Here is a 14,332-nt window from a genome sequence, read left to right on the forward strand (position 1 = left end):
ATTATTTGGCAGGTTACTGCCCCATTGACTATCTTAATACTACTATTAGTATGTTTTAGAGCAAGGGAAGTTACAGGCATTGATAGTTCTAATGGTATCACATACTCGGGTAATCAGTTAAATAGGAAGATTTAGATGTGCACTCTACTCCCCTTAATTCGATGTAGTAAGTTTTGTCGAAAGGAAATCCAAACAAGGTTTGTTTTTTGTAGAGACAGGGACTCGTGTTGCCCAGGTTGGTCTTGAACTCCTGGGCTCAAGTGATCCCCCCACCTCATCCTCCCAAAGTGTTGGGATTATGAGTGGGGCTTTTTTAAAAGTTAAGTGAAATAATGAAAGTAAGGCCCTTAACATTGTCCTTGGCATTTGCATTAAGTGTTCCATTAATTGTGCTATTAAACCAGTTATGACCCTGAAAAATGAGGGACTTGGGCAGTCAATTGGTGTTTTTCCAGTGTCAACAATGAGGTTTATATAAATTGATGTCAAGGTATAATTAACAAGGACAACAAAGGTAGGAGAAACATTTTTTGGGCTCTTCTATGTCATAATTGGTCATTTCTATTGTTGAAATCTTTACAAAGGTCACGAAGTCTTGGCATTTTGGTTTTACAGGAAACAAGTATAGAATGATTGTATAATTTAACTGTGGTCATAATGAGCTGGGTTCAAATCTGTTCCAATGCTTCCTACAACATAATCCTATTGGAACCCAGGACTGTGATATCACCTTCAAGTTGTGTTTTTGTTTTTGTTTTTGTTTTCTTTAGATGGACTCTAGCACTGTTGTCTGGGCTGGAGTGCAGTGGCACAATCTCGGCTCACTGCAGCTTCCGCCTCCCGGGTTCAAGCAATTCTGCGTCAGCCTCCCGAGTAGCTGGGATTACAGGCGCCCGCCACCACGCCCAGTTAATTTTTTGTATTTTCAGAAGAGACAGGGTTTTACTATGTTGGCCAGGCTGGTCTCAAACTCCTGACCTTGTGATCCGCCCACCTCGGCCTCCCAAAGTACTGAGATTACAGGTGTGAGCCACCTCGCCCAGCCCCACCTTCAAGTCTTAACCATACTATTAGTGTTATATTAATAGGATTTTGGTAATTGTACCAACCATAATACTGTCTGGCATGTTTGCTCTCAGATGATTCTCCCAATAAACCACTATTGCAGTTAAATATCACCCTTGGTGTAACATATTTTCCTAAAATTTTTAGAAGACAGCAACAATTTTAAAGATCTGATATGTAACAGAGGCACTGTTGAGCTCTATTATAGATATGTATTCTCAAGAGAAATGCCTCTCCCCCTTTTTGAAACTTAAAATAATCTGGAAATAAATCTTAGTGATACTATATAAGATAATGTTTTCTTAAAGGAACATTTTGTTTATCCTACATGCTTAATCTGCTTTGTAGATAGTCCTTGAAATCATTGACCCATGCTGTTTCTATTTTTGAGATACTTAAACTATTTTCTCATCTAGATGTTCCCATCTCTAATGTCACACCTTGTATGGGTTTCTGGACTTCTCTGTACCTTTCATATTCTTTTAGTCTCGAGGGTACCAGTCCCTAGTCTGCTGAGCCAGTTTTACAGTCTCAGCCAAAATAAGAAAATGAAATGAGGCACAGGGAATGGACTTGATTAATCTCTTAACATTTGTGAGAACTTTGGTATTGCCTCTTCACTTTCTAATTTCAGTTGTTCATTTTAAACCTAGTGCCTGTTTTTTTTTTTAAGGCTATGTTAAATGAATTTAGAATCCCAGTATTTTAAGAAACTAGATGAAGTCCTTTAGTCTCTTGCTCCTCAAAAAGTCACCTACAGAATCACCCAGGAGCTTGCTGGAAATGCAGAATCTTAGGTCCTGCCTCAGAATTGGAATCAATCTGTTTTTTAACAAGATCATCAGATATTTTGTATGCATATCAATTTTTGAAAAGCACTGCTGTAATCTAGTCTTGGATTTACTTAGAGGGGAAAACTAGTCAGTGGTTTATTCAACAAATATTTTAGTCCTTGTGTTCAAAGGGGTCAATTAAAAACCCCGTGTTTTGGGTGTTTAAAATTAGAGGAGAAACGATTTGTCATAAAATATCTTCAACAATGATAGGCACAGGGTCCTTTGGGACTTAGTGGATTAGGCTTAGAGGTCTACTCAGAGGAGCTGACCCTTGAGATTTTCCAGGTGGTCAAAGAAAAGAATAGCATTTCATGCAGAAGAGCTAGCATATGTGGAGACAAATAGAAATGTGAAGATGGCATGTTTGGGGTTTTTGCAAGCATGATACAGCAGAGCATGCCATCCTAATAAGAGAAGTGGCCGGGTGTGGTGGCTCAACCTGTAATCCCAACACTTTGGGGGACCGAGGTGGGTGGATCATGAGGTCAGGAGTTCGAGACCAGCCTGACAAATATGATGAAACCCCGTCTCTACTAAAAATACAAAAATTAGCTGGGCATGGTGGCGGGCGGCCGAGGTTGTAATGAGATCGCGCCACTGCACTCCAGCCTGGGCAACAGAGTGAGACTTCGTTTCAAAAAAAAAGAAAAGAGAGAAGTGAGAGACTGGATTGTAAATGTTGCTTTTGTCCTAAAGGTAATGACAGCTCACATTTACTGACTGCACTGTGGCAGACATGGTTGTGAACATTTCAAGTTAATCTTTTTTATAACCTATGTGGGTAGGTACCAATTTTATTATCCCCTTCTCTATAGACAAGGAAATAAGCACAGAATAAGTCATTATATGCAACCAGCGTCCAAGTCCTGGTAGTCAAGGGAGGAGAGTGATTCAAGAATGAGGGAATAATCAATGCAGCAATGAAAATTGAAGGCCAAGTTTCATAAGAGCTGAAAATCCCCACTGGATTTGGCACTTGGATCCCTGGTGAGTTTAAGTGCAATTTTAATTAAAAGCTGTGTGCAGGCGAGATTAAGATGTTTTAAGGAAAGTATGGGAAGTGAGAAAAGAGTCCATATTACTCTTGAAAGTTTGTAAAGGGAAGCAGAAACTTCATGGTATAGGGCAGTGAAGCTCTAGAGTCAGGTCTGGATTTTAATTCTGGTTCTGCCATTTGTGTGTGATGCTGAGTGAACTGTGCTAAACGTCCAAGGAAACCTTTGTTTCCTCATCCAGAAAATGAAACTAATACCTACTTTGTAGGGTTGGTGTGAAGATTAAATGAGACTAACGTGTGTGAAGTCCCTGGAATACAGTAGGTACTGTATAAAATGAAATTAAGGTTGTGGAGGGTTTGTTTTTAAAGGTGAGAATGTTCCTAGGTTAAGAAGAAGCTACAGCCTAGAGAGGCTGACAATAGAAAGGGTCTATACTGAGAAGAATGGGGTGGTCTGTGGTTTCACAGCTAGTGAAACCGGCTGTGTCTGGTGCTCACTCCACTCTGCAAGTCAGAAGCAAGAGAAGTCAGCCCCAGAGTTTCTATTTGGAGGAGCTTAGAAACAATCTTAGAAAGTGGGTGCTAAGGCAGATTTCTCTAAGTATGCCTACCAAGCACACTGCCTCCCTGTCTGGGGTGTGCGATTGGTGGTGGATTAGAAGGGAACTAATGGAGATTGTGGGTACGCTCAAGCCCTTAACAAGCCTCCCTTTTCGCAGATCCTTACCCGAGGGCTCTCTAGCAACTCCAGAGCCCTCTAGATTTTCTTCTCACATGCTTTCATAACCGTCTCTTTTCGAGGGTTTTCCTCTGCGCAGGTCTTCGCGCGGGACCTCAAAGTGCGTGCCCGCTTCCCTTCCCTGCAGCACTAAAGACAAACCTGGCGGGTCCCCTGGAGCGGTCCCAGGCGCGCGCGCTCGGGAGCCCACGGGCCACACCCGCCTCCTAGCAACCGGACCTCAGGTTCAGCCTAGAGAGAGAGGAGGCCACCATGGACCAGCCAGCCATCGCCACCGCTTCCACCTCAATAAGGGAAGACCTGGTGGGTGGAGAATCATTCATCACAGCCTCGGTAAGACGGCCTGCCCCTTGCCGGCCTGGCTCCTGCTCCCCTCACCAGGCCCACTACCCTTTTCCCACCGCTCTCTAATCCCAGGCCTTCGTGCCCCTCTGGTTCCCTCTTCCTACCCTTCTCTCCCTGCCCTCACGTACGTCTCCACCTGCGGACCTTCCTTCCTGGTCTTTATTGGACATTTCCTTTGTTTTATTTCTTTTCCCCTTGCTTCTTCCCTTTTCCTTCTCCTTCGCCCTTTGTTTTCTGTATTTTTCCCTTCTTCCCACTACTAATTAAACTGGACAACTGCTTTAATATGGTGATTGGATTTCTTTCCCTTTCCGCTCCATCTGCCGGAAGACTGGGTTTTTCCTTCTGTAGTTTTACTAGACACGTTTTGCTCCGCCTCCTACTTTAATATTTATAAAAATATTTGAAGCTACCTTTGCTACGTTTTTCTTTTAGAGTCTCGCTCTGTCACCCAGGCAGGAGTGCAGCGGTGTGATCTCGGCTCACTGCAACCTCCGCCTCCCGGGTTCAAGGGATTCTCCTGCCTCAGCCTCCCGCGTAGCTGGGGTTACAGGCGTGCACCGCCATGGCTGGTCTTTGTTACGTTTTTAAATAAATGTGGGTGAGGGTTGTTTAACCTAATCTTTTATCTTTCCCCTTAGAGTGAATTTAAAGTGGTAGATAGATGGAATTTGGATCACCTGTCTTGGGCAAAACAAAACAGCAGCTGCCAATTGTCTTCCATTAGATTGATCGCGTTTACTTCTCTCTCCTTCCCATCTCATTTTCCTTATTCTGGGGTAGGAGTGGGAGGCCTGTCTTGACCTGCCTGAGAAAGTTGTATTTCTGTGACTATAAAAGTGCAACAGAGAAGATTCAACATAAATCTCGCGAAGAAGTATCAAGGAAGAAGCTCAGCTTTAGCAGTGTCATGAGACAATGTTTTTTAAAGAAATTAACATATTTCATAATAAAATAAAGCCCAGTGGTACTCATAAGTACAGTAGATTTAAGTTACTAGACAGGAAGAATGAATTATATCAGTTTTACTGATTATTACTTTTAATGCAGTCTTGCTTGATGACCTATATTTTATAGTAATAAAGGCATTATAAATGAAAGGAGAACTCAACATTTTAATGATTTTACCTAGGACAAACAGCAATATACTAAACGGTTGTGTTCTGTGGACAATGGGCTGAAATAAAAATGAAATAATAATGGATGAATGGGTATAGAATACTAAATATGAAGACAAAAGCTTCCTTGGAAACTGAGGAATACCAAAATAATCAGCTTCTTAACTTGGCAAATGGGATGTTAAAAATTAAAGCTACCATTTATTAAGCACTGATTGTATATGCAAGTCTTTATAAGTACAATGCCTTACTCTTTTTTTTTCCCCTGAGGTGGCTTCTTGCTTTGTTGCCCAGGCTGGAGTTGCAGTGATGTGATCTCGGCCCACTGCAACCTCTGCCTACTGAGTTCAAGTGATTCTCGTGCCTCAGCCTCATGAGTAGGGATTACAGCCTTCTGAGGAGGGATTACAGGCATGTGCCACCATGCCCAGCTAATGTTTTTGTATTTTTAGTACAGATAGGGTTTCAACATGTTGGCCAGGCTGGTCTTAAACTCCTGGCCTCAAGTGATCCACCCAACTTGGCCTCCCAAAGTGCTGGGATTACAGGCGCGAGCCACCACATCTGGCATACAATGCTTTATTCTCATGCCAACTCTGGTAGTGCCTTATTTTTATACTACTGTGAGGAAGCATGAGGGTTGGGTAACTCACCCAGTGCACCTAGCTGGTAAGTGGCAGAGCTGAGTTCCAGCCTAAGTCTGTCTGGCTTCAAGCCTAACTCTTTTCTTCCTAAGGACACCACATTTTGTCACATTTAATATACTTACAACATCTCTGTGAGATGGGGGTGTTTATTACTCTAATTTTATCAAAGGGAATTTAGTTATTTGAAAGGACTTAAGACCATAAAATAACAATTTAAGGAAATATGGGCAAATTTATTATTATGTAGCTTTTATTTTAATGAAGACATATCAGTTGGGTATGGGTGTGAATTTCTTCAAGCAAATGTTTTATAAATTATATTTAATTTCAAGGGATCACCTCTCAAATGAATAAGCATACTTTGTGTTTGTTAACAGAAACCAGCCCGAAAGACTTCCTCTTTTGAAAGAGAAGGATGGTGGAGAATAGCATTAACAGTATGTACATTGTTCAGTCTTTCCTATTCACATTATTCCTATTCCATTAATATTTTAATCGATTATAGCTTTTAAGACTAACACTAAATTGTAAGAAAACAGTGATTGTTCAGATCTGCATGGACCTCATGTCATACTTAACATTTTAGTGTCAGCATATGAATAAGAAACTAACTTTTAATTTTGAATGCAATAGAAGCTTGGGAAAGTTAAACAATTCTAGAAATCTAGGTGCTTTACAGAATATCTAGATAAGGCTAACCTATGCTCTTGTGATCTGGGTGAGATTGCAAAACAAAAAAAGCATACATTCTGGAAAGGTGTTTTGGTTTCAGTTTTTATCTTATATGGTAAAGACCTTCTGCAAATGGTTCTTAATATGGTCAATATATGAAAGCAAAATGGTAATATATGGAAGAAAAATGACCAGAAGATCCCCCTCACCAGAGAGTTTCTATATTACAGACATATTTTCTGTCAATGCCCTTCAATAATAGAGGGACTTCATGGGTCAAAGCCTTCTTGGAATTGCAGTAATTTTAAAGGCAGAACTGAGCTGAGTGCTCAGTGGAAAGATGGCCGCAAAAGCAGCAGTGACTAAACGTTCAATTCTGGCCATTCAGCCACACTGGTTGTAATTTGAAAGTACCAAACCTCTTATTGGACCAACTAGGCCATATGCTCTGCCAGTTTATCCTGGTCTCATGTCATTATCCTTTAGCTTCCCACTTGAGGGCTAGAGAGAAACATAGTATTGGCTAAGCAGATGTAGGATAGCTTCTAGTTAGCCAAGAGACTATCCTGAGTGGTCTCACTAGAGGTCTGAAATTCATAGTCAAGCTTGAATCCCAAAGTTGAATCACCGAAGTTGCCTTTTAAAAACTTAAATTTCGGCTGGGCGTGGTGGCTCACGCCTGTAATCCCAGCACTTTGGGAGGCCAAGGCGGGCGGATCACAAGGTCAGGAGATCTAGACCATCCTGGCTAACACAGTGAAACCCTGTCTCTACTAAAAATACAAAAAAAAAAAAAAAAAAAAAAAAACAAACTAGCCGGGCGTAGTGGCTGATGCCTGTAGTCCCAGCTACTTGGGAGGCTGAGGCAGGAGAATGGCATGAACCTCGGAGGCGGAGCTTGCAGTGAGCCTAGATCGTGCCACTGCACTCCAGCCTGGGTGACAGAGTGGGACTCCGTCTCAAAAAAAAAAAAAAGTTAAATTTCAACTCTAACCCATTTGCTATAATTCAGCAATTATTTCAGAAAGGAAATAATCATGATTTTGAAATACTCTTCTGTCAAGAGTGTTTACTGTATTTGATATAATTTCATTAAACTTGAAAACAAAGAGAGATGTTACTTGGGAGCTTCCCATCCAAGAATGGTGTTTTAGGAGAAGTTACATGTTTACACAATCTTAAAACTGATGTCAATTTTCCACAGGATACTCCTATACCTGGCACTTACCACTTGAAAACTTTTATTGAAGAATCCCTATTAAATCCAGTGATAGCAACCTACAATTTTAAAAACGAAGGAAGGAAAAAGCCACCTCTTGTGCAAAGAAACAATCCAGTCCTAAATGATCTTCCGCAGTATATGCCTCCTGACTTCCTGGACCTGTTAAAGAAGCAAGTGGCTACTTACTCATTCAAAGACAAACCACGGCCAAGCCCCAGCACACTAGTTGACAAAGATCAGGTAAAGCGCTACTGGCAGATTGCTTTGTGTGGGAAAGCTACTAAGAGCCCCTGAGGAAAGTATTTTTATACGTAGAGTATATCTTCCCCCAGGAGAAATGGAAAACCTTTAAGATGTCTTATTTCCCGTAGAAATCAAACAAGGACTGCCTGATTTGCAAATGTTTCCAGTAAGATTTTTCCCTATAACATCTTCTTAACCTAAGGGGAGTACATGGGGAGAAATGTTTTCCTCTTGGGCAACTCTTGGTGGGATTCCCCTAGCCTGGAGAGCACCTGGGATCTTATCTGTCATTGGGCTATGCTCTTATCTCTTGCATATATGTATGCAAGAGTATATGTGGTGAACCCTCTTCTTTTAAAGAGAAAACCCTGCCTCTCGGGGAGTATCCTTATTAGAGCATAAATATAACTACATACCACAGGGAAGCTTTAAAAAACTTTCTTATAGAAATGACCCATCTCTACAAAAAATAAAGAAAAATAGCCGGGTGTAGTAGTGCATGCCTGTGGTCCCAACTACTCTGGAAGCTGAGGTGGGAGGATCACTTGAGGCCAGGTGTTGTAGATCAGCCTGGGCAATATAACAAGCCCTCAACTCTTTAAAAAAAAAAAAAAAAAAGCTACTTGGGAAGCCAGGGCAGGAGGATCCCTTGAGCCTGGGAGTTTGAGGCTGCAGTGAGCTATGATTATATGACTGTACCCCAGCCTGGGTGACAGAGTGACATGCTGTCTCTAAAAATATTTTTTTTAATTAAAATAAAAAGAAAAGAAGTGAGCATGTGGTCCCAGGAGGGTCAGCTTCTACTCTCAGCTCCACCAGTTCATTTGCAGCATTGATAACAAGGAGCACTACTGAGCTCACAGCCCTGCACTAGGCTCTGCGGAAGGAAGATGTTCCTGACCCAGAGGTATTTAAGCAACAATACAAGACAAAGTTTATCAAGTGCTCAGATAAATAGTGGAGCTGGAAATGCCAAAGGAGAGTTCAAGTGCCAAAGGAGGCTGGATTAAAAGGCTGGAAAGCTCTGTGGCTTACGTAGAACTTAACTGGACCTTCACTAATACATGTCTTTTATGTGGCTCTTAATGGTTTACTATGGGCTTCCATGTATATTCTCTTAGTTGCTTCCTTCTTAAGCATTCTGAAATAGAACAGATATTAACTCCATTTTACATGCAAGAAAACTAAGGTGAGTAGAGACTAAATAACTTGTCCAAAGGCACATTGCTAATACTTAAGTAGGTGAAGCAGCACTTTTTACTGAGGGCTTCTGCACCAAAATTTAGTCCTCTTTCCAGTCTACCATGTGCCCCTCGCCTTCAATGAGGGGCAGGGTTTGGGTAGATGGAATCCAAAGGAGGTATTCCGAGGGAGGAGTACAGCATTGTTGAAGGCATGGAAGTGGCAGGAACATGGTCTGTTCAAGGGATAAGAGTTGTGACTTGGACTTTGTTACTTGGGACTTTGGGTACTTGTCTCAGTTCTGTCTGCATTAATATTTCCCATTTATAAATAAGCTAATAATAGTATCAATCTTCATAACTTCATCAGAATATTATTGTGATAACCTGAGAGAAATGTATTGCAGCTGAAGGTTGAATTAAGTACAAGGGGTTGTAATTACTAAAGTGGACACAAAATTTTCAGCAGGATGAACACATGTCAAATCCAAACTTTCTACTACTTTACAAACTGTAGCTTTGAAACAGAACAGAATGATAAGTGTTCATTGGGTATATCTTATCCTGTTTGCTTCAGTGGATGCATATAAACTCTAAATTATACTAGCACCTTTATGGCTTGCTACCAGATAACCAGGCTATGTGTGAAATTGTTCTGGCTATCTCGAATGCAAAGTCTTTCTTACTCTCTTCTGCCATTTTCTTTTCTGCTTCCTCTCTTCTCGCTTTTACAAGTCCCTGAAAATCAGCCAAAGGCCCAGTGTTGAAAGGAGAAAACGTACAAGGATGGAGTTACACAATACTGAAAGTTTTAAAAGACCAAAAGAATTAGGCTTACGCAGAAGGATGGATAAAACCTTCTGAAAACATAGTTTTTCTGTTTCTTTCTTCTTTCCTCTCCACCTCCCACAAAGGATTAAACTCTAGAAACTGGAAAAATTCAGTGTTTTTCTAATTTTCTATTTCAAAGATATATATGTTCACAAGGGGAAACATAAACATTGTTTACTCACCAGTAACATTCAAAATTCTGTTTTAATAGCAGAACTCAGAATACTTTGAATTTGGGGTAGATATAGTATGTATTATTGTTATACATTAAGCTAGAATAGCATTCTCAAATTTTATAATTTTTCACAGAATATTCATTTTATATCTTTCAGTGGCTGCTTTTTATTTGTAATAAAGTTTTCAGGAATACTATGCAGCCATAAAAAAGAATGAGTTCATGTCCTTTGTAGGGACATGGGTGAAGCTGGAAACCATCATTCTCAGTAAACTATCGCAAGGACAAAAAACCAAACACCACATGTTCTCACTCATAGGTGGGAACTGAACAATGAGAACACTTGGACACAGGAAGGGGAACATCACACACAGGGACCTGTCGTGGAGTTGGGGGAGTGGGGAGGGATAGCATTAGGAGATATACCTAATGTAAATGACGAGTTCACGGGTGCAGCACACCAACATGGCACATGTATACATATGTAACAAACCTGCGCATTGTGCACATGTACCCTAGAACTTAAAGTATAATAATATAAATAAATAAAGTTTTCACTATTTTTAGTATCTTTATTCTGAGGCATGTAACTCAACTCGAGAATCTGTATTGGAGAGACTTTTCTATTTTTTTTTCAACTTTTATTTTAGATTCAGGGTCTACATGTGCAGGTTTGTTACCCGTGTATATTCCATGATGCTGAGGTTTGGGGTACGATTGATCCCATCACCCAAGTGCTGAGTGGCTAACTATTAGTACCCAATAGTTAGTTTTTCAACCCTTTCACCCCTACTGAACAGTCTTATTAGGCATATACGTATAGGGGCTATGTGCAGTGGCTCACACCTGTAATCCCAGCACTTTGGGAGGCCGAGGCAGGTGGATCACTTGAGGCCAGGAGTTCGAGACAGCATGGTGAAACCCCATCTCTACTATAAGAAAAATACAAAAGTTAACTGGGCATTGTGGCACAGGCCTGTAATCCCAGCTACTTGGGAGGCTGAGGCACGAGAATTGCTTGAACCCGGGAGGTAGAGCGTACAGTGAGTTGAGATTGTGCCACTGCCCTCCAGCCTGGGCGACAGAGCAAGACCCTGTCTCAAAAAAAAAAAAAAGGAATATACATATAGATATTTGAATGTGTGTGTGTGTGCATGCATATACTTATCTATATTTGGCCCTTTTCAAAGAAGATTTGAGGTAGCTCTGTAATTTTTCTAATAACCTTTTTCTTAACAGATAAATAGTATATTCACATTGTAGAATATATGTACACAAACGGGACCACCTTCTCCATATGTACAATTTTATGACCTGCTATTTCCCCTAGTGTTGTAGTCCTCCACTGACCCCTGGGTTACTCCCCTTATTCCTTGATATTAGCCCCCTTCCCTCACTGTCACTCTTTTCACTACTCATATCATACTTTCAACACACACATAGATGATCTTTCAACAACCTGGCTTCTCAGTTTCTTGAACTTTCTGCTACCTCAGCCACTCACTCCTTAGATGTTTTTCAAGACCAAGAATTTCAACTCTCTACAATCTCTACATGAATCCCACTCTCTAATATCCCAACCCTAACAATTTTTCCATTCCCCGCAGGCTACAATCCTAATCTATTGCTTGTCCCACCTTTTCACTACCTCTCAACTCCCTTCTTCCTTGCAAAGCTCCAATCCCATAGTTAATCATTATAGTTATTCCCTACATACACTGTCAATTCCCTTGCCCCTAACTGCTCATCTTTTACTTGTTTGGCAAAGCCGCAACCCTGGGTACGTCTCTCTTTGTATTAATACCTGCATCCATGTAGCTGCATGACTGGTCTCATGCTAAATTCTTCACCTCTAATGGACACTGAATGGACTTCTCTAGTCTGTTTACTTTGCCATTCTCCTGGGTGGTTTTAGCTTGTATATCCTATTTATTTATTTATTTATTTAAGACACTGTCACCGAGGCTACAGTACAGTGGCACAATCATAGCTCACTGCAGCCTCGATTCCCCAGGCTCAAGCAATCCTCCCCCTTAGCTTCCTGAATAGCTGGGACTATAAGCACGCACCAGCCACCATGCCTGGCTAATTTTTTAAATTTTTAGAAGAGGCGGTCTCATTATGTTGCCCAGGCTGGTCTCAAACTCCTGAGCTCCAGCGATCCTCCCGCCTCATCCCCCCAAAGTGCTGAGATTACAGGCATGAGTCACGTACCCAGCCACTCTCCCCTCTTTTCAAACCTCCTACACTTCCTCCCCCATCCTCATTTTTGGTTTTTCTTCTCAGCCATTTTTTGCCATCTCTGCTCTTCCCTCATCTCCATCTTGGAGTGCCCCAGGCACTCAGACCTCTGCTCCATCTCTGCTCATTCTCTGAATGGTGATCTCATCCAGTCTCACTCAAGGCTATGAACACCATGTATTTGTTGGTGATTACCAAATTTATATCTGCCACCTAGATTTTTTTCTTGAATTCCAAACTTGTATATCCAATTCCTTTTTTTTTTTTTCAGTAGAGATGGGGTCCCACTATGTTGCCCAGGCTGGTCTCAAACTCCTGGGCTCAAGTGGTCCTCCTGCCTTGGCCTCCCAAAGTGCTGAGATTACAGGAGTGAGCCACTGTGGCCAATTCCCTTTTTGATTTATACATCTGTATGTCTAATCCTGGGTTTGTCAAGCTTGGCACTGCTGACGTTTTGTGCAGGATAAATCTTTGTTGTGGTTGGGTGGGGCGGGGGGCTGTTCTGTGCATTGTAGCACCTGGCCTCTACTCATTAAGTATCATTAGCAATCTACTTTTCCAGTTGTAACAACCAAAAATGTCTCCAGACATTGCCGTGCTCCTGGTTCAGAACCACTAGGTTAAAGCAGTATGATAGTGAGTGTGATCTCTGAGTGGCTTTTCTCAAGGCCAGCAGGGATATTGTGAACTGGCTTCATTCTTGACTTTGTCTTACTACTCCCTGTCACTCTCTTCCTGACCCACTTGTCCTTTTGGCTGTATCTTGAACTTAGCACTCACACTCCTACCTTAAGGTATTTTCACTGTACCCTTTTTCTGGGATACTCTTATCCAAGATACCTGGATGGCCTACTCTCTATCCTTCTTCATGTCTTTGTTCAAGTGTCATGTTCTCAATGAGCCCCATTTAAATTTACTATTCAACGCTTCAGATCTTCCCTACCTGGCTCTTATATTTTTTTCTTGGCATCTATAGCTATCAAGTGTACTATATAATTTACTTGCACTTTACATTGATTATTTGTTAATGTGCCTTCTCCCTTGAATGGAGCTTCATGAGGACATGAATATTTATCTGTTTTGCTCATTATTATATCTCTGTCTAGAACAGTGTCTGATGATTAATATTGGTTGAACCTGTGAATGAATTAATGATTACTCAGGTACCTGAAATCTGACTGGGCCTTACTCATTTTGTTTTCTTATGTGTATGTGATTGTCTTTAACTGTGTATTGCTCGTTACTCTTGAAAATGTATTTTTGTGAATTCCCCAAGGCCTAAGGTTTGCTTTGGCTTCTGTTAATATGTAGGGGAGCCACCAGTCTGGTACAACTCAAAATGCAGTGTTTATGTCTTCTTGGATCACCCTAGCATTGTGAATTTGGGCTGGAATTCATGAAAGGGACAGCCCATGGTTATAATCTCTCAGGGACGGGTTTCTTCTCCCTCCCAATTCTTGCTTAGGCAACTCTCTGCAGTCCCCTTGGCAGTGGAGTGAGGTGGGAGAGTTTACTTTCAGGAAGTACCTTTCTAGGGTCTCAAATTCCAGTGGGTATCTTCCATTAGACTCCTTCCTCCCTTTATCATGAATAGGCCCAGACTTTGACCCCTGGATTCTTCCAGGGCTCTGAAGTTCCTTTAAACTCAGCTGTGTTCTGTTGAATTTAGTCTGGACCAGCAAACATTCTCTAGACAAAATTAAGCCACTTACCTCCTTGGCTTCTTGCTGTCTTTTAGTTTAGGATCATGTAATTTCCTATACTGTTGGCAATTCCATATCTTTTTAAAAACTCTTCTGTGGCTGGGCACGGTGGCTCACGCCTGTAATCCCAGCACTTTGGGAGGCCAAGGTGGGCGGATCACGAGTTCGAGAGATCAAGACCTTCCTGGCTAACACAGTGAAACCCCATCTCTACTAAAAATACAAAAAATTAGCCAGGCATGGTGGCATGCACCTGTAGTCCCAGCTACTTGGGAGGCAGAGGCAGGAGAATCGTTTGAACCTGGGAGGCGGAGGTT

At 41.5% G+C, this 14,332-nt stretch overlaps 1 protein-coding gene across 3 annotated transcripts in view; it reads left to right on the top strand.

The window, feature by feature from the left end:
• Nucleotides 1-2,716: 2,716 nt before the first annotated feature.
• STPG4 (sperm-tail PG-rich repeat containing 4) overlaps nucleotides 2,717-14,332 on the top strand; it is a 69,563-nt gene continuing 57,947 nt past the window's right edge. Inside the window, exons 1-4 of one of the 3 annotated variants that reach the window (XM_063789878.1) lie at nucleotides 2,717-2,888; nucleotides 3,700-3,970; nucleotides 6,125-6,184; nucleotides 7,624-7,881. In XM_063789878.1, the coding sequence (XP_063645948.1) occupies nucleotides 3,890-3,970; nucleotides 6,125-6,184; nucleotides 7,624-7,881 (399 nt within the window). In that variant the 5' untranslated portion in view covers nucleotides 2,717-2,888; nucleotides 3,700-3,889. Of the gene's footprint in view, nucleotides 2,889-3,699; nucleotides 3,971-6,124; nucleotides 6,185-7,623; nucleotides 7,882-14,332 lie in introns of those variants that run through there. The other 2 variants (XM_515456.7, XR_010149532.1) reach the window with 2 other exon arrangements.

Source organism: Pan troglodytes, chromosome 12 (assembly GCF_028858775.2).
Source record: "Pan troglodytes isolate AG18354 chromosome 12, NHGRI_mPanTro3-v2.0_pri, whole genome shotgun sequence".
NCBI classification, from domain to species: Eukaryota; Metazoa; Chordata; class Mammalia; order Primates; family Hominidae; genus Pan; species Pan troglodytes.